Below are 15502 nucleotides of genomic sequence, written 5' to 3'. Positions count from 1 at the left end.
CATGCCTCAGAGTTACCTGGGTTTCCCACTATAAATTATATATGCTAAGAAATTTCAGTTCTTACCCAAATTATGAAGTTAACATTTTTATTGAAGACGTGATTGGATGAGGCATTGCTACCTCTGAATTTTTCCTACTAATTAACTGGAGATCTTAAAGGATGACCTTTAAGGGAAAGGAAATTAACATTCTCTGAACTTCTATTAGGCATGCTAGAGAGTTCTGTGTATTTTTCACAAGAACATAGCAAGGTAAATAGGACCTCATTTCCTTAGTATATGCAGAGAGTCAGAAAGGTTAGATGATTTGCCCAAAGTCAAAGAGTTAACAATTCTTGAATTTAGACTGATGGATGGATAGACTTTTAAGTCCACGTTCTTTCCACCACATCTTGCCTTTCTAGACTTTTGTTTCCTTATCAATGCCATTCAAAGACTATATTAAAGTCGTGTTCTAAGATTATAAAAATTTTGCTTACCCAGATCATCTGTTGCAAAAGGCTCAAAATTTGAAGATACAGACATGACACTACCATTATCAGCATCATTTTGCTCACTTATTTTATGTGTTTCTCTCTCAAAGTTCTTCTCAAAAGTTTCCTAAGTTATAGTTTAAAAAAACAAATAAAAGTCACTAATATTTCTTTTAAAATTTTATGATTAATATTAAAAATTTAACATAGAAACTAAGTATTTGCATAAAACACTTAAAACTGTGATATAATGAAAGTTATAAAAAGTTGAATACAGAGAATATTAAAATATTAAGTAACCTTGCAGAACACTTTGTCATTATGGAGATGAAAATACACAGGCCCAGCTACTAATTAAATTCTATCTTGGAAAAGGTAACATTATTTCTACACCATCAGAGAAACTCTATCTTCAAACTCTAACAATGCCTAGTACCTTACTATGATATCTGGTTGTCTCAGAAGAAAAACATGACAGCATATTCATATTTTTTAAAATTAACTTTATTGAAATATAATTTACATACAATGCACCCATTAAGTGTACAGTTTGATGAGTTTTGAAAAATATATGCACCAACGCAACCATCTTTCCTAAATATAAAGACCATTTCCACCAGCCCAGAGAGTTCCTTTGTATCCTCTACACCCCACTCATACGATTTCTATTACCACACATTAGTTCTGCTGGTTCTAGAGCTTTATATAAAATGGAACCACTCATTATATACTCTTCGGTGTCTGGCTTCTTTCACTCAGTATGTTTCTGAAATTAATCCATGTTGTTGTGTGTTTCAGAAGTTCATTATTTTTTAATGGCTGAAATAGTATTCCATTGTATGGATATACCACCGTTTGTTTATCCATTTATCTGCTGATGTTCCAGTTTGAGGCTATCATGACTAAAGATCCTATGAACATTAGTGTACAAGTATTTGTGGACATGTTTTCATTTCTCTTGGATGAGTACCTAGAAGAGAAATTGCTGGGTCACATGCCAAGTTTATGTTTAACTTTTTAAGAAACTGCCAAACTGCTTTCCAAAGTGGCTGTACAATTTTTACAATCCTACAAGCCGTGTGAGAGTTCCAACTGCTCCAAATTCACACCAATACTTCTTATTGTCAATCTTTTAAATTTCAGCCTTTCTAGTGGATGTGAGATAGTACCTCACGTAGTTCTGATTTGCACACTGGTCATTTACATATCTTCTTTTGTGAAGCGTATGTTCAAATCTCTTGCCCATTTTTTTTGAGTTGATTTCTTACAATTGAGTTGTAAAAGTTCCTCATATAGTCAGGATTTGTCTTTTACACAGTCATTTGCCAGATATATGTACTGAGGTTGTTTTCTCCTAATGGTATCTTTTGAAAAGCAGAAAGATTTTATTTTTATGAAGGCTGATTTATCCATTTTTTTCTTTTCATATTTAGTGCTGTGTCCTACGAAATCTCTGCTTATGTCAAAATCATGATTTTGTTTTCTTTTAGAAGTTTTATAGTTTTAATTTTTCCAGGACTGTAAGTAGTTTCAAATTAATTTTTGTGTATAGCGTGATTAGGAGACAGCCTCAATTATATTTTGACTGTAACTCATTTCACAATTGTGTTCTTTCCTAGCTACTCATCTTTTAAAGTTTTCTCTTAAATTATGAAATGACAGGTTTGTCCCTGATTAAAGGAAATGCAGGCATTAGGGAACATGTTTTAAGAAATGGAATCATTTTGCTACTCCTTTAAGTAAGACTTGAAGGTAGATGTACCTTTGCCATTTTATAGCACCCTGGAGTAGAAGATGCAAATTGTTTCTTCCTCTTCCTAAGTCTCAATTCCTCAACCTCCTTGACTATAATCCCCAGACGTCTACTTTAATTCTCTCTTTCACGGCATGAAGACTTCTACACGCTCTGAAAGGTATGTGTAAAAGCTCCATAAATGGAACTCAAAGGACCTTGGCCTAGAAACGTGGAGAATGAGACTCTATATCCATCCAGTATGGTAACCACTAGCCCTGCAGCTATTTAAATAAAATTTAAAATTTAGTTCCTCAATTCCAATAGTCACATTTCAAGTGCTCGATAGTGCCAATAGTGCCAATAGTCACATTTCAAGTGCTAATGGGTACTGTATTAGACAATGAAGATATAAGACATTTCCATCACTGTAGAAAGTTCTACTGGATAGCACTGCTCTAGATCTGCTAAGACACCTACTTATAACGTATTACTGTATCTTTAAATTTTAACTTTAAAACCTTGTCAGGTTAACTTTATCATAAATTGCAGCTTAATTTTCAAAATTTACTGTTGATGATGCAAACCAATGGGTTCAAATCCTTTAAAATAATTGGAAGTAATGCCGCCTATCTGAAATTTGGATAAAAAGAAAGGCACTGGAGTTAAGGCTATAAAATTACTAAAAAAGATTTCTAAGAACAGACACTCTTCATGCTCCCTCAGTAAGTTATTTCAGTACCTAATCAACTTAAATGTAACCTAGTAGCTCCTATTTTTTATGTATACAGCTGGACCACTTTTCATTTCCCACGAAAAAAGAGAACACAATTTTCAATTAGTTAAAGTAACAATTAATCCCAAGTAGCAATTAGTTACATTAATTTGTATTTGCCATTATAAAGTCAACCAAAACCATGTAGTTCTTGCACACAGGTTTATGTTCATAGTAGTATAGGAGTTGGAGCCTAGTGAAGAAAAGTTTTAAGCAGGAAAGATGACCTGGGGAAGTATTGTTTTAAACATGAGTAAAATAAAAGAGCAAAAATTGAGAAAAAGTCCTCAATAATTGTAAGGAAATTACTATACATGAAGAAGAGAAGATGATCTTTTTGAGAAAACACTGTCTTTTCAGAAAAAAACGTGTATGTTATATTAACAATGGGCAGAAACACAGTAATATGCTTCCAACTCTATACCTATAGCAGGTATTTGCTAATCAATTATGACACTCTTATCCATGAATATCCAGGTGCTGAAGTTGGTATAAAAAAGAATGTACTGGGCTTCCCTGGTAGTGCAGTGGTTGAGAGTCTACCTGCCAATGCCGGGGACACAGGTTCGTGCCCCGGTCTGGGAAGATCCCACATGCCGCGGAGCGGCTGGGCCCGTGAGCCATGGCCGTTGAGCCTGCGCGTCCCGAGCCTGTGCTCCGCAACGGGAGAGGCCACAACAGTGAGAGGCCCGCGTACCGCAAAAAAATAAATAAATAAAAATAAAATAAAAAAGAATGTACTTGTTATCCCAGGACCACATATAATCTTTTACAACAGAATCAGGGTCTGAACCTTTAAATAGGTGATTTCAAATGCCTAGTTCATTATCTCCTCAGTATCCTCGTAGTTTGCCATACAGTTATCCAATCCAGTATGTGTGAGGTAGGTGTTATTTGGAGGACATAGTTTATTGAAAATATACATTTTCCTCACCACTCTTTTCCATTTCCAGGCCTTTTTATTTTACTCAAAAATTTCATCAATTTTAATATATTAAATTACATTTTCTTCCAGGCTTTCTTTTGTCTAGGCTTCTCTTCTAACTCAAAGACTAACTCAATTTATCTTGTATTTACTCAAGGGTTCTTTGATCTAACTGCTGTCTGGTTTACTCAATGTCTTGAATGAAGACAACAATTTTTACTGAGTGTCTATTATGACTCAACTCCTATGTTGGACAAAGGAGATATAAATATGGCTATTTCAGACCTTATAACTTATTAATTTTTGGTGTTTGACTGCTGTCATATTGTGACTGAATTTTATACCTCACCTCAAAATAAAGCAATACACTACACTCAGCTTTTTAAAAAAGCTAAAAAACAAATATATTAGGTATACTCACAATTTATTAACAACCTACTTAACTTTTGTTAGCTGCATACTGAAATTATGTCTACAATTTCATTAATCATTATCAGCTTACATCATCAGTAGTAGCAAGGCTTTCACTGGGAGTAAGTTCTGAGTTTGATGCTATCCAAGTACCAGAATTCACTGACTTTACGTTTTCCCCTTCTTTTTCATGGTTCTCAGAAATATGTCTGGATACTATGTCCTAAATAAGGAAATAAGATAGATATGAAAAACATTTGTGTTTAATCACAAAATTAAAAGTAGAAGTAGATACCAGAACAAATGCAATACTCCTGACCTCAAAGGTTAACTATGAGGAAGACATAACATTTAGGATAAAACACTAAAAAACTGCTCAGAAAAAGACTTTATCTAAAGCTACATAAGCTATATAAGATTATTAAAATGGCATGGAAATACATAAAAAAACAGATCAAAATACTTATGGAACAAGGACATACTTCAGTCTAAGAAAGTAACCAGACAGAATGGTGAAAAATGGCAGTACCAGAAAGCGTAGGGGAAAAAATGTTAGATACCTGCAATGCATATAAAGCCCTCTGTCTCAAATAGTCTGTATTCAGTAGCTGAAGTTCATGGAAGAGTTCAATAAGAAAATGTGGACGAGATTCATTTTGAGAAATCAACGTAGCTACTTCAGAATAAATGGTATCCCGCAAAGCTTCAAACATGGAAAAATCACTCCCGGTTTCTGGAAGATATAAAAAGATCAGGAAGTTAATATTGATGAAATACATTCCTATTTCTTTTAACTTGCAACATTACTCTCACCTTTAAACTACTTAAAACACAATTCTATTTCAGAGCTTTTAAAGTGGAATAAAAATCTTAAAATTACCAAGAAAAAAATAATCTTAAAAATATCAAGATATACACTAAATATTTACTAGAGAAATAACATTACTTAGCATTACTTAGAGCAAAGTTATTTCTCAATGGAAAATTTTACACATTTCATAGGAATAATCAGTGGAAATCTTTCAGCACTTGAATGAAATAAGCAAATTGCAAACAATTTTCTTTTTTTGCTAATATGAATTTTTTTACAGAAAAGGAAATTCGTTTATTTTGTTAATGTTGAGAACTAAATGCTGCCAAGGAAACATACTATTTTAAGGCTTATCTAGTTAGGTCTACTGATTCTCAAATCTCTGCAATCATGCTGTATTGATGAAAAACTGAATTTGTAACTATAACAAAATAGGTCAATTTTACTACAGTGTCTTACTGACATACTCATTATAAGTTGGAGCAAGCAGTGAGGATAATGAAGTTTTCAGTTTCACAGAATCTAGGCATCACTCTATTATTTAGCAACAATTCTGCTACATATATTTGTTTATAGCAAAGAATTATCACCCTTAAAGGTATACACTCATACCTTTACTTTTAAGAGCACAAATTAGGAACTGTTTCCATTTTGAGTTCTCTACCGAAAAAAAAAAAATTTCCCAGTGTTCTTCTAGCTATCAAATTCTGTAAACTTTCTAGAGTAATAGTAGAACCACAAGCAGCTAAATATTCAAGTTCTACAAAAATCAGTGATAAGTTTTCAAGAAAGAGAATTTGAAATGTTGAGTGTTTTAATATATTGTGTTTTCACATAAACATGCAAAGATCATTAAGATTTTAAAAATTCACTTTTTGCAAGAGAGAAATTTTAAAAATGCAAAGCAAATGTGGTTTAATGAAAAAACTTTCCATTAATTTACTAGGCAAATTAACATCCTCAGGTCTCAATTTCCACAAGTATAAAATAATAAGGGTAATAAATATGCAACTTCCCTATCTTGCCTCAGACATTTATGAGTATAAAATGAAATAATATACTAAAATTCTCTTAGTAGTTTTAAAATGTTCAAATGTGCTATGTTACTATAAAAATATTTTCTATGAGCAGGAACCAGAACTGTCTCTGTAGTAAATCTCTATTTATAGGAAAAATCCAGGTAAGAAGATGGGATGTCACACAAACTTTCCCAATTTATACACTATATTGTAGTTTGATCAGTTGTTTTAGAAAAAGTTTTTTATTTTAAAGATATAAGAACAAAGCATATTTAATTACCTCTGTATGTGATAAAATTATCACTCTAAATTGTATATCAGTAAAGATTAAATTATTCCCAAATAATGAATTATGCCAAACATATGCTTCATCCCTCCCACCTACAATAGAAAAGTGGAAAGTTTTTGCCAGTTTCTCCTCCTGGACTAAAATGCATTAGTTTAGGCTAGAAAAATCCTTGATCTCAGCCAGATTTGTCTGACTCCATCTTGTTTTTATCCTACTTTCAGAGTTCTGTTCTGCTTTAGGAAGTACCACTGATACATTTAGCTTCCTCCATGCTAGGTCCTTGTTTTTTTTGTTTTCTTTAAATTCCCCTAGAGGTTCATACAGGCTTTTCTTTTTTACTCATGTATAGCACAGGAGGCATTAAAGAATATTTACAATTCTAAATCATACAGAACCATGTCTAAAGAAAATTCATAGTTTAAGGACAAAAATAGCATTCTGCAATTTTCCATGACCTTTATGTATCATGGTCTTTGCATGTCATAGTTGTTTTTGTTCAATGGTTTATTTTTTTATACATGTTGACTGGTAAGGAAAAATAAGAACTACAACAGAAGTCATACACAATACTTAACACTGTAAATCAGAGCTAAGAATAAAAGTAACTATATTTTTGTTTCCAAAAAATATGAATGCTCATAAGCATTTAAAGAATACAAGATAAATAACTTCAAATAAAACACTAAATTATAAAAATGTTTTCTATTACCTACATGAATGTGTTGGTTATGTTACATACACTAACAGAAAATGAAAATAAGAAAAGCAGCCAATTTTACCAACCAAGTAAAGAATTATAAATGAAAACCTTCAGAATTTAGTAAGTATGAATTCTTTCTCTTTTATCAGCCAAATAACAAATACACACTAAACTAAATCTAAAAAATTAATTAGAACAATAAAACTAAGGATTTTTAGGACCAATGGAAGAACTAACAAAAAGTGGACACCAAAACTAAGCAGATTGTTACCTGGCGCTTCATTGCATGCATTTCTGTTAGACTGCTGTAGTATTCTCCTAGCATGTGCTGTAGGAAAGGGCAGACATAAGGATGAACATAAAATGTGTATGAATAGTAAAGACAGGGTCTGTAACATGAATAAATGAATGAAAAAAAGAAATAAGCAAATTTCTTTAAAATCGTTTGCCTGAACTGAAATGTTATCACAAGGTATGGTTTATGCTCTGTTTAAAAATAATCTCTCTTCAGGGAAAATATCAAAAGATCTGCTATAAACTTGTGTTGATGTGACTGATGATGACTATCATAATAAACTTCTACCATTCACTCTTAGAAGCATACACATCAAAGGGAACCCCCCACAACCCCCGAGGGAGAAGAGGACTGTATACAGTTCAATACTAGCAGCCGTATATGCTACAATCTAATGATCATATAACAAAAACTACTCTTACGTGCTATAAAGAATTTTAGGGTAATGCTTAAAACTATAACTGTCTTTTTAGAAAAGAGGAGTATTTATATTATTCAAACATTTTTTTAGTTCACCAAAATTTGATGGTTATATGTTTCTAAGTGACAGTAATAAGATCTGAAGTACTATGACCAACTATCAATTATTTAGGTAACTGACATCTAAGTTATTAAGCCTATCAATTTAGTGCCTTTCTCCAACCTCCACCCAACTGTTTATTGTTTGAAGACATCAGTATTTGATAAAGATAGTGAAAGGAGATGGAAACTACAAAACTTTGGTAAAATGCTAGGGTCGGAACAACAGAATTGATATGTTTGACAAAAGGATCTTGGACTTAACAGGAGACCAGGATTGAAACTTCGGTTCTACCATCTGCTAGCAATACAACCTTGAGGAGGTCATTTCAAAATATGAATAAATGTGATGTTTCTTTTCTGATTACAAAAGTAATAAATACTCATTATAAGTTTTATAAAATATAGAGGAGTTTAAAGATAATAAAACCACTATTAACATTTTGATGCATTCTCTTCCAGCTTTTTTAATCCAGATTTTTGTTTAAAATAGTTGGAATCATAATGTTCAGTCAACACCTAAATCTCAATTTCTTCTTTTCACTTTTGTTTCCTTAGGATGGATGCCTACAAGTACTGGGTTAAGGGCATGACATTTTTCCCAAAAAACTGTACCAGTTTATACTACTGGTCCTTTATGAGCACTGGGAAAAAACAGGCACCCCCTCTGATCATGTTTCCTCATCTGCAAAATGAAAACAAAATGAATTCAAAGGATTATGAGGCTCAAATGAGATGAGTAATTTGTTTAGTTTGCAAACAGTAAAGCATACTACAAATGGTAGCTACTATTATCATTTTCACCAAGGGTCTTACTGACAACTGAAAATGTAGAGTCTATATTTACTGCCTCCCTCTCCATATTTCTTTGAGACGTACTTATTCTTTATAAATCAGGGACGTGCCAGTATTTACTTAAACTAAAATGGCGGCAAATACTTATGACTCCATTCATTCAGTAAACACTCACTGAGTGCCTACCATGTGTCAGGTTCCATGCTAACATTTAAGATACAAATATGAAAAAATATTATCTACTGCCAAAGGAACCAAAAAGGTGATACAGACACTTAAACAAGTAAATACTACATAATGTGATACAGGCAACAAAAGAGGTTTACACAGGCTATGACAGAAAAACAAAAAGGAGAAAGGGTAACCTCTCCCAGCTTGGATTTGGATACAGTTCCAGAGTTGCAGAATTAAGATTTTACTTAAGAGCCAGCAGAGACAAAGGCCAACAAAGAGCAAAAAGGACTTGAGGTAGGAAGGACAACTGCTGAGGTAAGACAACTGCTGAGGTGGCTATGGGAAAACTTCAGTTTAGTGCCACTGAAAGAGTCAAGTTCAAGGCACAGGGTGTGAGAAATGAGTCTGGAGAGGCAGGAAGGAATCAAATCTCTGCTGGTCAGATATGTTACATTGAGGCATCTGGACTTTCTCCTGCAGGCACGGTGAAGGCCAAAGATTTTAAGCAGGGGAACGATGTGATTTTATATCCAACTCTTATTCAGATAATATTTTCAGAATTTCAAATTAGGAGTACCAAATTAATGTCAACTACACTTGTTCATTCAGAATTTTATCAAAATGCATCAAAAGATAGTATCACAATAACAATAAAATATATTTCCAGTCTACACTTCTTGACATCAAGAACTGTGTACTGTAAACTCTACTATAAAACCTTTCACATGATAGAAAAGTGTGATAGATGAATTTTAAGCTTGTTTTAATACAGCTTTTCAAATCTAAGGTGAAGAAGTCTTTAAATTAAAACAAACCAAAAAAAGAACATACCTGAAGATATTTCTGTAGACCTACTATATCTTATTACTTTTTCCAGCTGCTCATGATTCTTTCTGCTGAATACTTTTGCTTGAACAGGCTCTTCAGTCTGGGCTGAATGTCTGTTCCTACTTTTGCAAGGTTCACATGTGCTAGACATACTGGCACTTTCATACCCTTGAGTAAAAAAAGTGACAACTGTTATCAGTTGCAACTAACTCAAACTGAAAGGGAAATTGATTTCCATAGTGAAACAGTATAGGTCACTCAATTTAGAATGCTGTGAAGGCCTGGTATAACTAGAAATCAAACTAGTAAATAGTATGTTTCAGAAAAATCTTTGCGATAACCTTTGTAGGCACAGGATAACAGTAATAAATTCTAACACTTCATTGTCCTTCAATATTCATCTCAATGAATACATCCCAACTCAAACTACATGGCAGACCTTATATAACCCAAATTCTCTACTAGACTCCAAGCTAACAATTTTTCAGTATTAGGAAATACAAGAAAGAATCACATCTAATCTATATATGTCCATGATAGACAGAAGAATAAGGGGCATTAAATAATCAGATGTCTGCTTTTGTATACCTTTTGTTTAATATGACTTGGTATAAATGGTATAAAGCCTTCCCCACCCATAGGTTATACATATATTCTATTAACTCTTCCAAGTTTTAGAATTAATCTTTTTTCAGTTACTTTTCGGCATCTAGCACAAGGTAGGAATTCAACTTTATTTTGTTCCACATGGATAGTTGGTTACACCTACCCTTTTCCCACTGAATTAAAATGCAACCTTGGTCGATATATTAAATCTCCACATTTATTGGGTTTTATTTCTGGGCATTCCATCTATTTAACTTATCTAATCCAATGCCACAGAAGTTCTACACTATGTTTAAACACCTGGTAAGACAAGTCCTATCTAGCTTCTTTTCTTAGCTATTTTTGGACACTGGTCCTTCCACAGAAGTTTTGAGATCTTTTTCCCCCAATTTCAAAAACAATCCATGAGGATTCAAAATAGAAACACATTAAAAGTATTTATTAATTTGAGGAGAATTTACTTATTTTTAAATATTTATTTATATATTTATTTGGCTATGCCAGGTCTTAGCTGCAGCACGGGGGATCGTTGTTGCAGCGTGCAGAATCTTTAGTTGCAATTTTATAAATTCTAACTTAAGAACATAGTTATGCTTTTATATTTGCTTAATCTTGTTTCGTGTTCTTCAAAAAAATTTTTATAGATCTCGTACATTTCTTGTTAAATTTATTCCTAAGGATTTTTGGTCCCAGTAGCTTTGGATACTACTATGAAAAGAATACTCCCTGCCACTTCCATTTCTACTGGGTATTACTATGATAGAGAAAAATATTTACACACTTATTTCATAATCTTATTTCATAATTACTTTACTAACTTAGCTAACTTAGGCAGCTGTTTTCCAGTGTCTCTCGGGCTAGCTTAGAAAATATATAAAATTTGTTTCCCTCCTTTTCAAATATTTATTCCAATCATTTAATCTTGTCATAATACTTTCCAACCAATGCTAAATAATGATGGTGGTAGAGAGGGAATCCCTGTTAATTCCTAATTTTGATAGAGATATCTCTGGAGTATTTTCATTTACAATAGTGCCTGTAAGTGGCATCAGCTAACAGCCTTTATTATATTTAAATAACTGCCTCTCTTTCTAGGTGCATTTTCATTAGGAATGACTTAAAATTTTATCTAACCTACCACTATGATTACATGACTTCTGTCCTGTAATGTGGTTGACAGAATCAATTATGTTGACAGATTTCCTGATAATAAATCACGATTACATTTCTGTAATAAACCCTGCTGACAACAGTCTAATACTCTTTTCATATACTGGCAGGTTCAATTTGCTAGTATTTTACTTTTGAATTTACATTAATAGCTGAGATTAAACTACTGCTTTCTTTACTGAACTGTTACCTCTCCTTTTCACCTTCCCTTATATAAAGGTCTCTATCTGATTCATATGTTGTCTCCATAGTTTTCTTCAGATAGGATACACCAGTATGTTTTTTCAGCTTGACAGGTGAAGAGTCTCTTGTCAGAGAGTAGGATTCTTGAGTTGTAGTCCCTTTTTGTCCACGAATGGATGTCATTTCACTTCTACTTTTTTAGGTTTTAAGTAAGACTGTCTGATGTCAGTTTCTCTTTTTTCTTTATATGTAACTTGTTCTTCCAACCTGGAAGCTTAGAGGATTTTTACTTTTTCCTCGGAATCCAGGAACTGTATCAGTCTATACACAGGGGAGAAGGGGTGTGTACTTTGTCTCCGTGCCTCCTGGCTGGGCAACAGTCAGCTATTTTGATCTGCGGTCTTGAGTCTTTCTTCATTAAAGATTCCCCTTTATTATTTGTTGAATTACTGCCTCTCCACTTTTTTTTTTCTCCTTTAGAACTCCTTGTATATCAGATCTCCAAGATTTGTCCTTAAGCCTCTAATCATTTCCCTCTTTATTTTATCTCTTAGTACTTTTTGCTCTGTGTAATGACATAGTTCTTCCCTTTAATTTTCTAGGCCAGTAATTTGGAACTTAATAGCATTTGTCCTCTTTTTCAAATAATCTAAACATTAAATGTGAAAATCATTTTTTCTAGTTCTCAAGAATTTACGTTATAATTCAATCTGCTTTTTAAAAATAATTCAATCTGCTTAAGTATTCTTATCATTTTGCTCAAGTGAGTATTTCCTTCAGTAATTCTGTTTTTACTAGATTTTACCTGTTCTAGTGGTCTGCTTCCATGACTTCTCTCTGGCTGCTGGTCCCTTTTATGTGCACTGTTATGTTTACTGGGTTAGCCCCGACTCTTATCTACCCTTCAGGCTGGACCTGACTGCTGGGCAGCTTTAATGGCAGCACGCTGGCAGTGCTTGGGAGCCTCATGCCCATGGTGAAGCAGTGGTCTGGCTGGCAAGCTGTCAGCCTCCCATCAAGACGATGAAGAAGAAAGCCTCTCGACCCCTCAGGCTCCTCAGCTGCAAAGGTAAATGCTTTACCGTGTTCAGAGTAGGTAGGATGCCGCTTCTTTTTTCAGTGACACCCTTTCCCGTTAGTACTTTGAAGTGGCAAAAGACTGCTCCTCTTGGAAGGGAGGGAAGCGCCCTCCCCGTGGAAGGAGGGGTTGCATGGATCTCCTCCAACAAAGTTTTCTCCAAGAACCACAGGGCTCTGATTTTTGCTCACTCTCTGAAAGAGCCAGCAGAACCTAAAGCCTTGCTTCTTATCTCTCTAGATCACAACGGCTGCTCTGTTAATAACAAATTAGTTCCCAATATATTGTCAAATTATTCTCTGTGATATCCTATCTGGATTCAACTTCCCTTTCTTTCTCTAAGGCCATCATTCAAGTTAGGACTTCATCATCTCATGTATAGGTTCCTGATTTCTTTGTTGGTCTCTCAGACTCTCAAGCCACTCTCATTCAATCTGCATGAAACTTACCGGAAAAAGAGCCCTGTTGGTTACTTTGGACTACTACATAAAAAGCAATAAAAGGTATGACTGCCAAGAGTAATATGTAAGATGATATAAATGGTAGTACTATTGCTTATTTAATTAACAGCAAACATAGCTCTGAAGAAAATAAAGAATGTTATTCTAACAAGAACATTTATATAAATGAAATTAAGCTTCTAACTGCTGTTACTGAATCATGTGAAAAGTGCTGAATGGATTCTAATCAAAATTAAAATATGTATTATGCAGCATACACAAAATTCTCTTTAGGGAGCCCCAGTAGTGAGGGGAAAAAAAAAAAACTCAGTCATCTTCCAAAAGAGCTAAGACTGTGAAGAGAAACATGCTATAATTTTTAAGATGCTATAAAAAGAGGGAAAAAAAAACCCCATGGTTTTACATGAGTCCCAATTTAAAAATATCAAGGGCTAGATTTCCAAAGTTAAGGTACTACTGTTGATTTGTTTCTCTTTGGGACACTTTAATAGTAATCCTCCAGGGAAAGTAGAAGATTTAATGAAAGTCAGTAATACTTCAGAGTAACACTGGCCAGGCCAGCTGATATAACAACAGCAACAACGACATATGATGGTCATTATTATAAGGGGGTTATCTCCTGTCTTTCTCAGCACAAGTGGCTGACAGAGCTGGAAGAAACAGTATTTCTAGTTGTGTCTCCAATACAGGGAAACAGCTCAGCCACAGCACCCTGGAGACCTTCCATGTACCTACACAGGCCACACTGGGAAGGACTGAACCGTCGCTGAATCTAAGTCTTGGCGGAAGGCCTTATGATTTTCCTCTCTTTCCCCTGAAAGGCTGTCATGAGAGAACTTCTCATCTCCTCCTGGGCTCTGATGAAAACATGAGACCAGTTCGCCTCACCCCCTGAGGGTACATCTCCATTCTCGACTGTGGCTTAGCTACAGCACAGCATTGGCTCCTAGGCTACAGGGTGCCCCACCACTCATGATGCAACTATCATCTGGCCCCTTCTGTTTCAGCGTCGCCCTTGTGGTGAGTGGAATAAGGGACACAGGGAGCTGGCACCTTTGGCTACCCTTCCTTTCTCTGACTTCATTAAATAATAAACTCTGAATCTAAAATGGGCCACATCTGTCAGGGCTTATCTTGCCTAATGCGAGACATCCATTTTATCTCAATATTCATTAGTGAGCAAGAAGAGTGGGGGAAGAAAGAAACAAAAAGGTTCAGGACTGGGTGGAACCCAGAAGTCAGTATACTAATAGTCTCATCCAATTTCCCAAGACAAGAATGAGGACCATCTAGACTATACGCTTCTACTCCTCTCTAATACCATCAAAAGAGGAAATGGGTCTGGTAGACTGTAGCCAAATTATGGGTCTGTAAACCAAGTCATATGTCTGATAACTCAAGTACCCAGCAAGGCAAGAAGTCACGCTCAACTCATAAAGTCTGAATTTGAACTGAAGCTTAAAAGATAATTAGCACATAATTTGTAAAATCTTACTCTGCATGCAATAATATGTATCTTTATATATAAAGACCTTCTAAAGATTACCATCATTCATACATTACCATCATGTGAAACAAAGTTAAATGAAGATTTAGCATGCTACTTCTGGAAGACTGTCAACATGTGCAAAAAACATAGAAACAGCTCAAATTTGGAACAGTATAACTGGCTGTACTATATCTTTTAAGACAGCAACTTAAGTCCCACTGTGCTGGCCTATTTGTCATATCCTATTTCCTTCCCCAGTTCTCTCATCTTCTCTTCTTGCTTCACCCTGACTCTGTATTACTTTTCCTATTGTTACTACAATTTGGAATGCTTTCCAATCTTCCCCCCATCGACCTCCATTCCTACTTCCTTTAAGACAGAGTAAACATTCTTTCTTCTAAGAAATCATGGCTATTCCTATCCCACAAAGAGAACAAACGCAACATAAATTAGTGGTCTAGCTCAGCACTTCTCAGACTTTAATGTGCATATATTCGTATTAAAACATCGGGGATCTTGCTAATATGCAAACTGAAAAACAATGCGTACTGATTCAGTTGGTATAAGGTGGGGCCCAAGAGTCTGCATTTCTAATAAGCTCCCAGATGATGCGGATGCTGCCTGTCCATGGTTCACATTCTGCATAGCAAGGACTTAGCTCATTTGATTTTGCTACATATTATTTTGACTCTGCATATATTAGTTCGGTTCTGCTATCAGGTCTTTTACCTTTGTGTGTGCACCTTAAAGTGGAGCTCCCACTAACAGA

The 15502-nt window shown here is 34.6% G+C and overlaps 1 protein-coding gene and 1 long non-coding RNA gene across 9 annotated transcripts in view; one reads left to right on the top strand and one right to left on the bottom strand.

Annotated features, from left to right (window-relative positions):
- PCM1 (pericentriolar material 1) overlaps positions 1–15502 on the bottom strand; it is an 88464-nt gene that overhangs the window by 20454 nt on the left and 52508 nt on the right. For 4 of the 8 annotated variants that reach the window (XM_060136211.1, XM_060136214.1, XM_060136213.1 and 1 more), the window contains exons 27-29: positions 4877–5049; positions 4408–4539; positions 480–600 (exon numbers count right to left, since the gene is read on the bottom strand). In XM_060136211.1, the coding sequence (XP_059992194.1) occupies positions 480–600; positions 4408–4539; positions 4877–5049 (426 nt within the window). Of the gene's footprint in view, positions 1–479; positions 601–4407; positions 4540–4876; positions 5050–7406; positions 7464–9749; positions 9915–15502 lie in introns of all 8 variants that reach the window. The other 4 variants (XM_060136208.1, XM_060136209.1, XM_060136210.1 and 1 more) reach the window with 2 other exon arrangements.
- LOC132512637 (uncharacterized) lies at positions 12715–14208 on the top strand. The gene is made up of 3 exons (XR_009538249.1): positions 12715–12774; positions 13194–13286; positions 14066–14208. It is a non-coding gene; the product is annotated as an uncharacterized LOC132512637 (long non-coding RNA).

Source organism: Lagenorhynchus albirostris, chromosome 21 (genome assembly GCF_949774975.1).
Source record: "Lagenorhynchus albirostris chromosome 21, mLagAlb1.1, whole genome shotgun sequence".
Lineage (NCBI taxonomy): Eukaryota > Metazoa > Chordata > Mammalia > Artiodactyla > Delphinidae > Lagenorhynchus > Lagenorhynchus albirostris.
The sequence above is the reverse complement of the archived record's forward strand: the minus strand, read 5'-3'. Positions and strand labels throughout refer to the sequence as shown.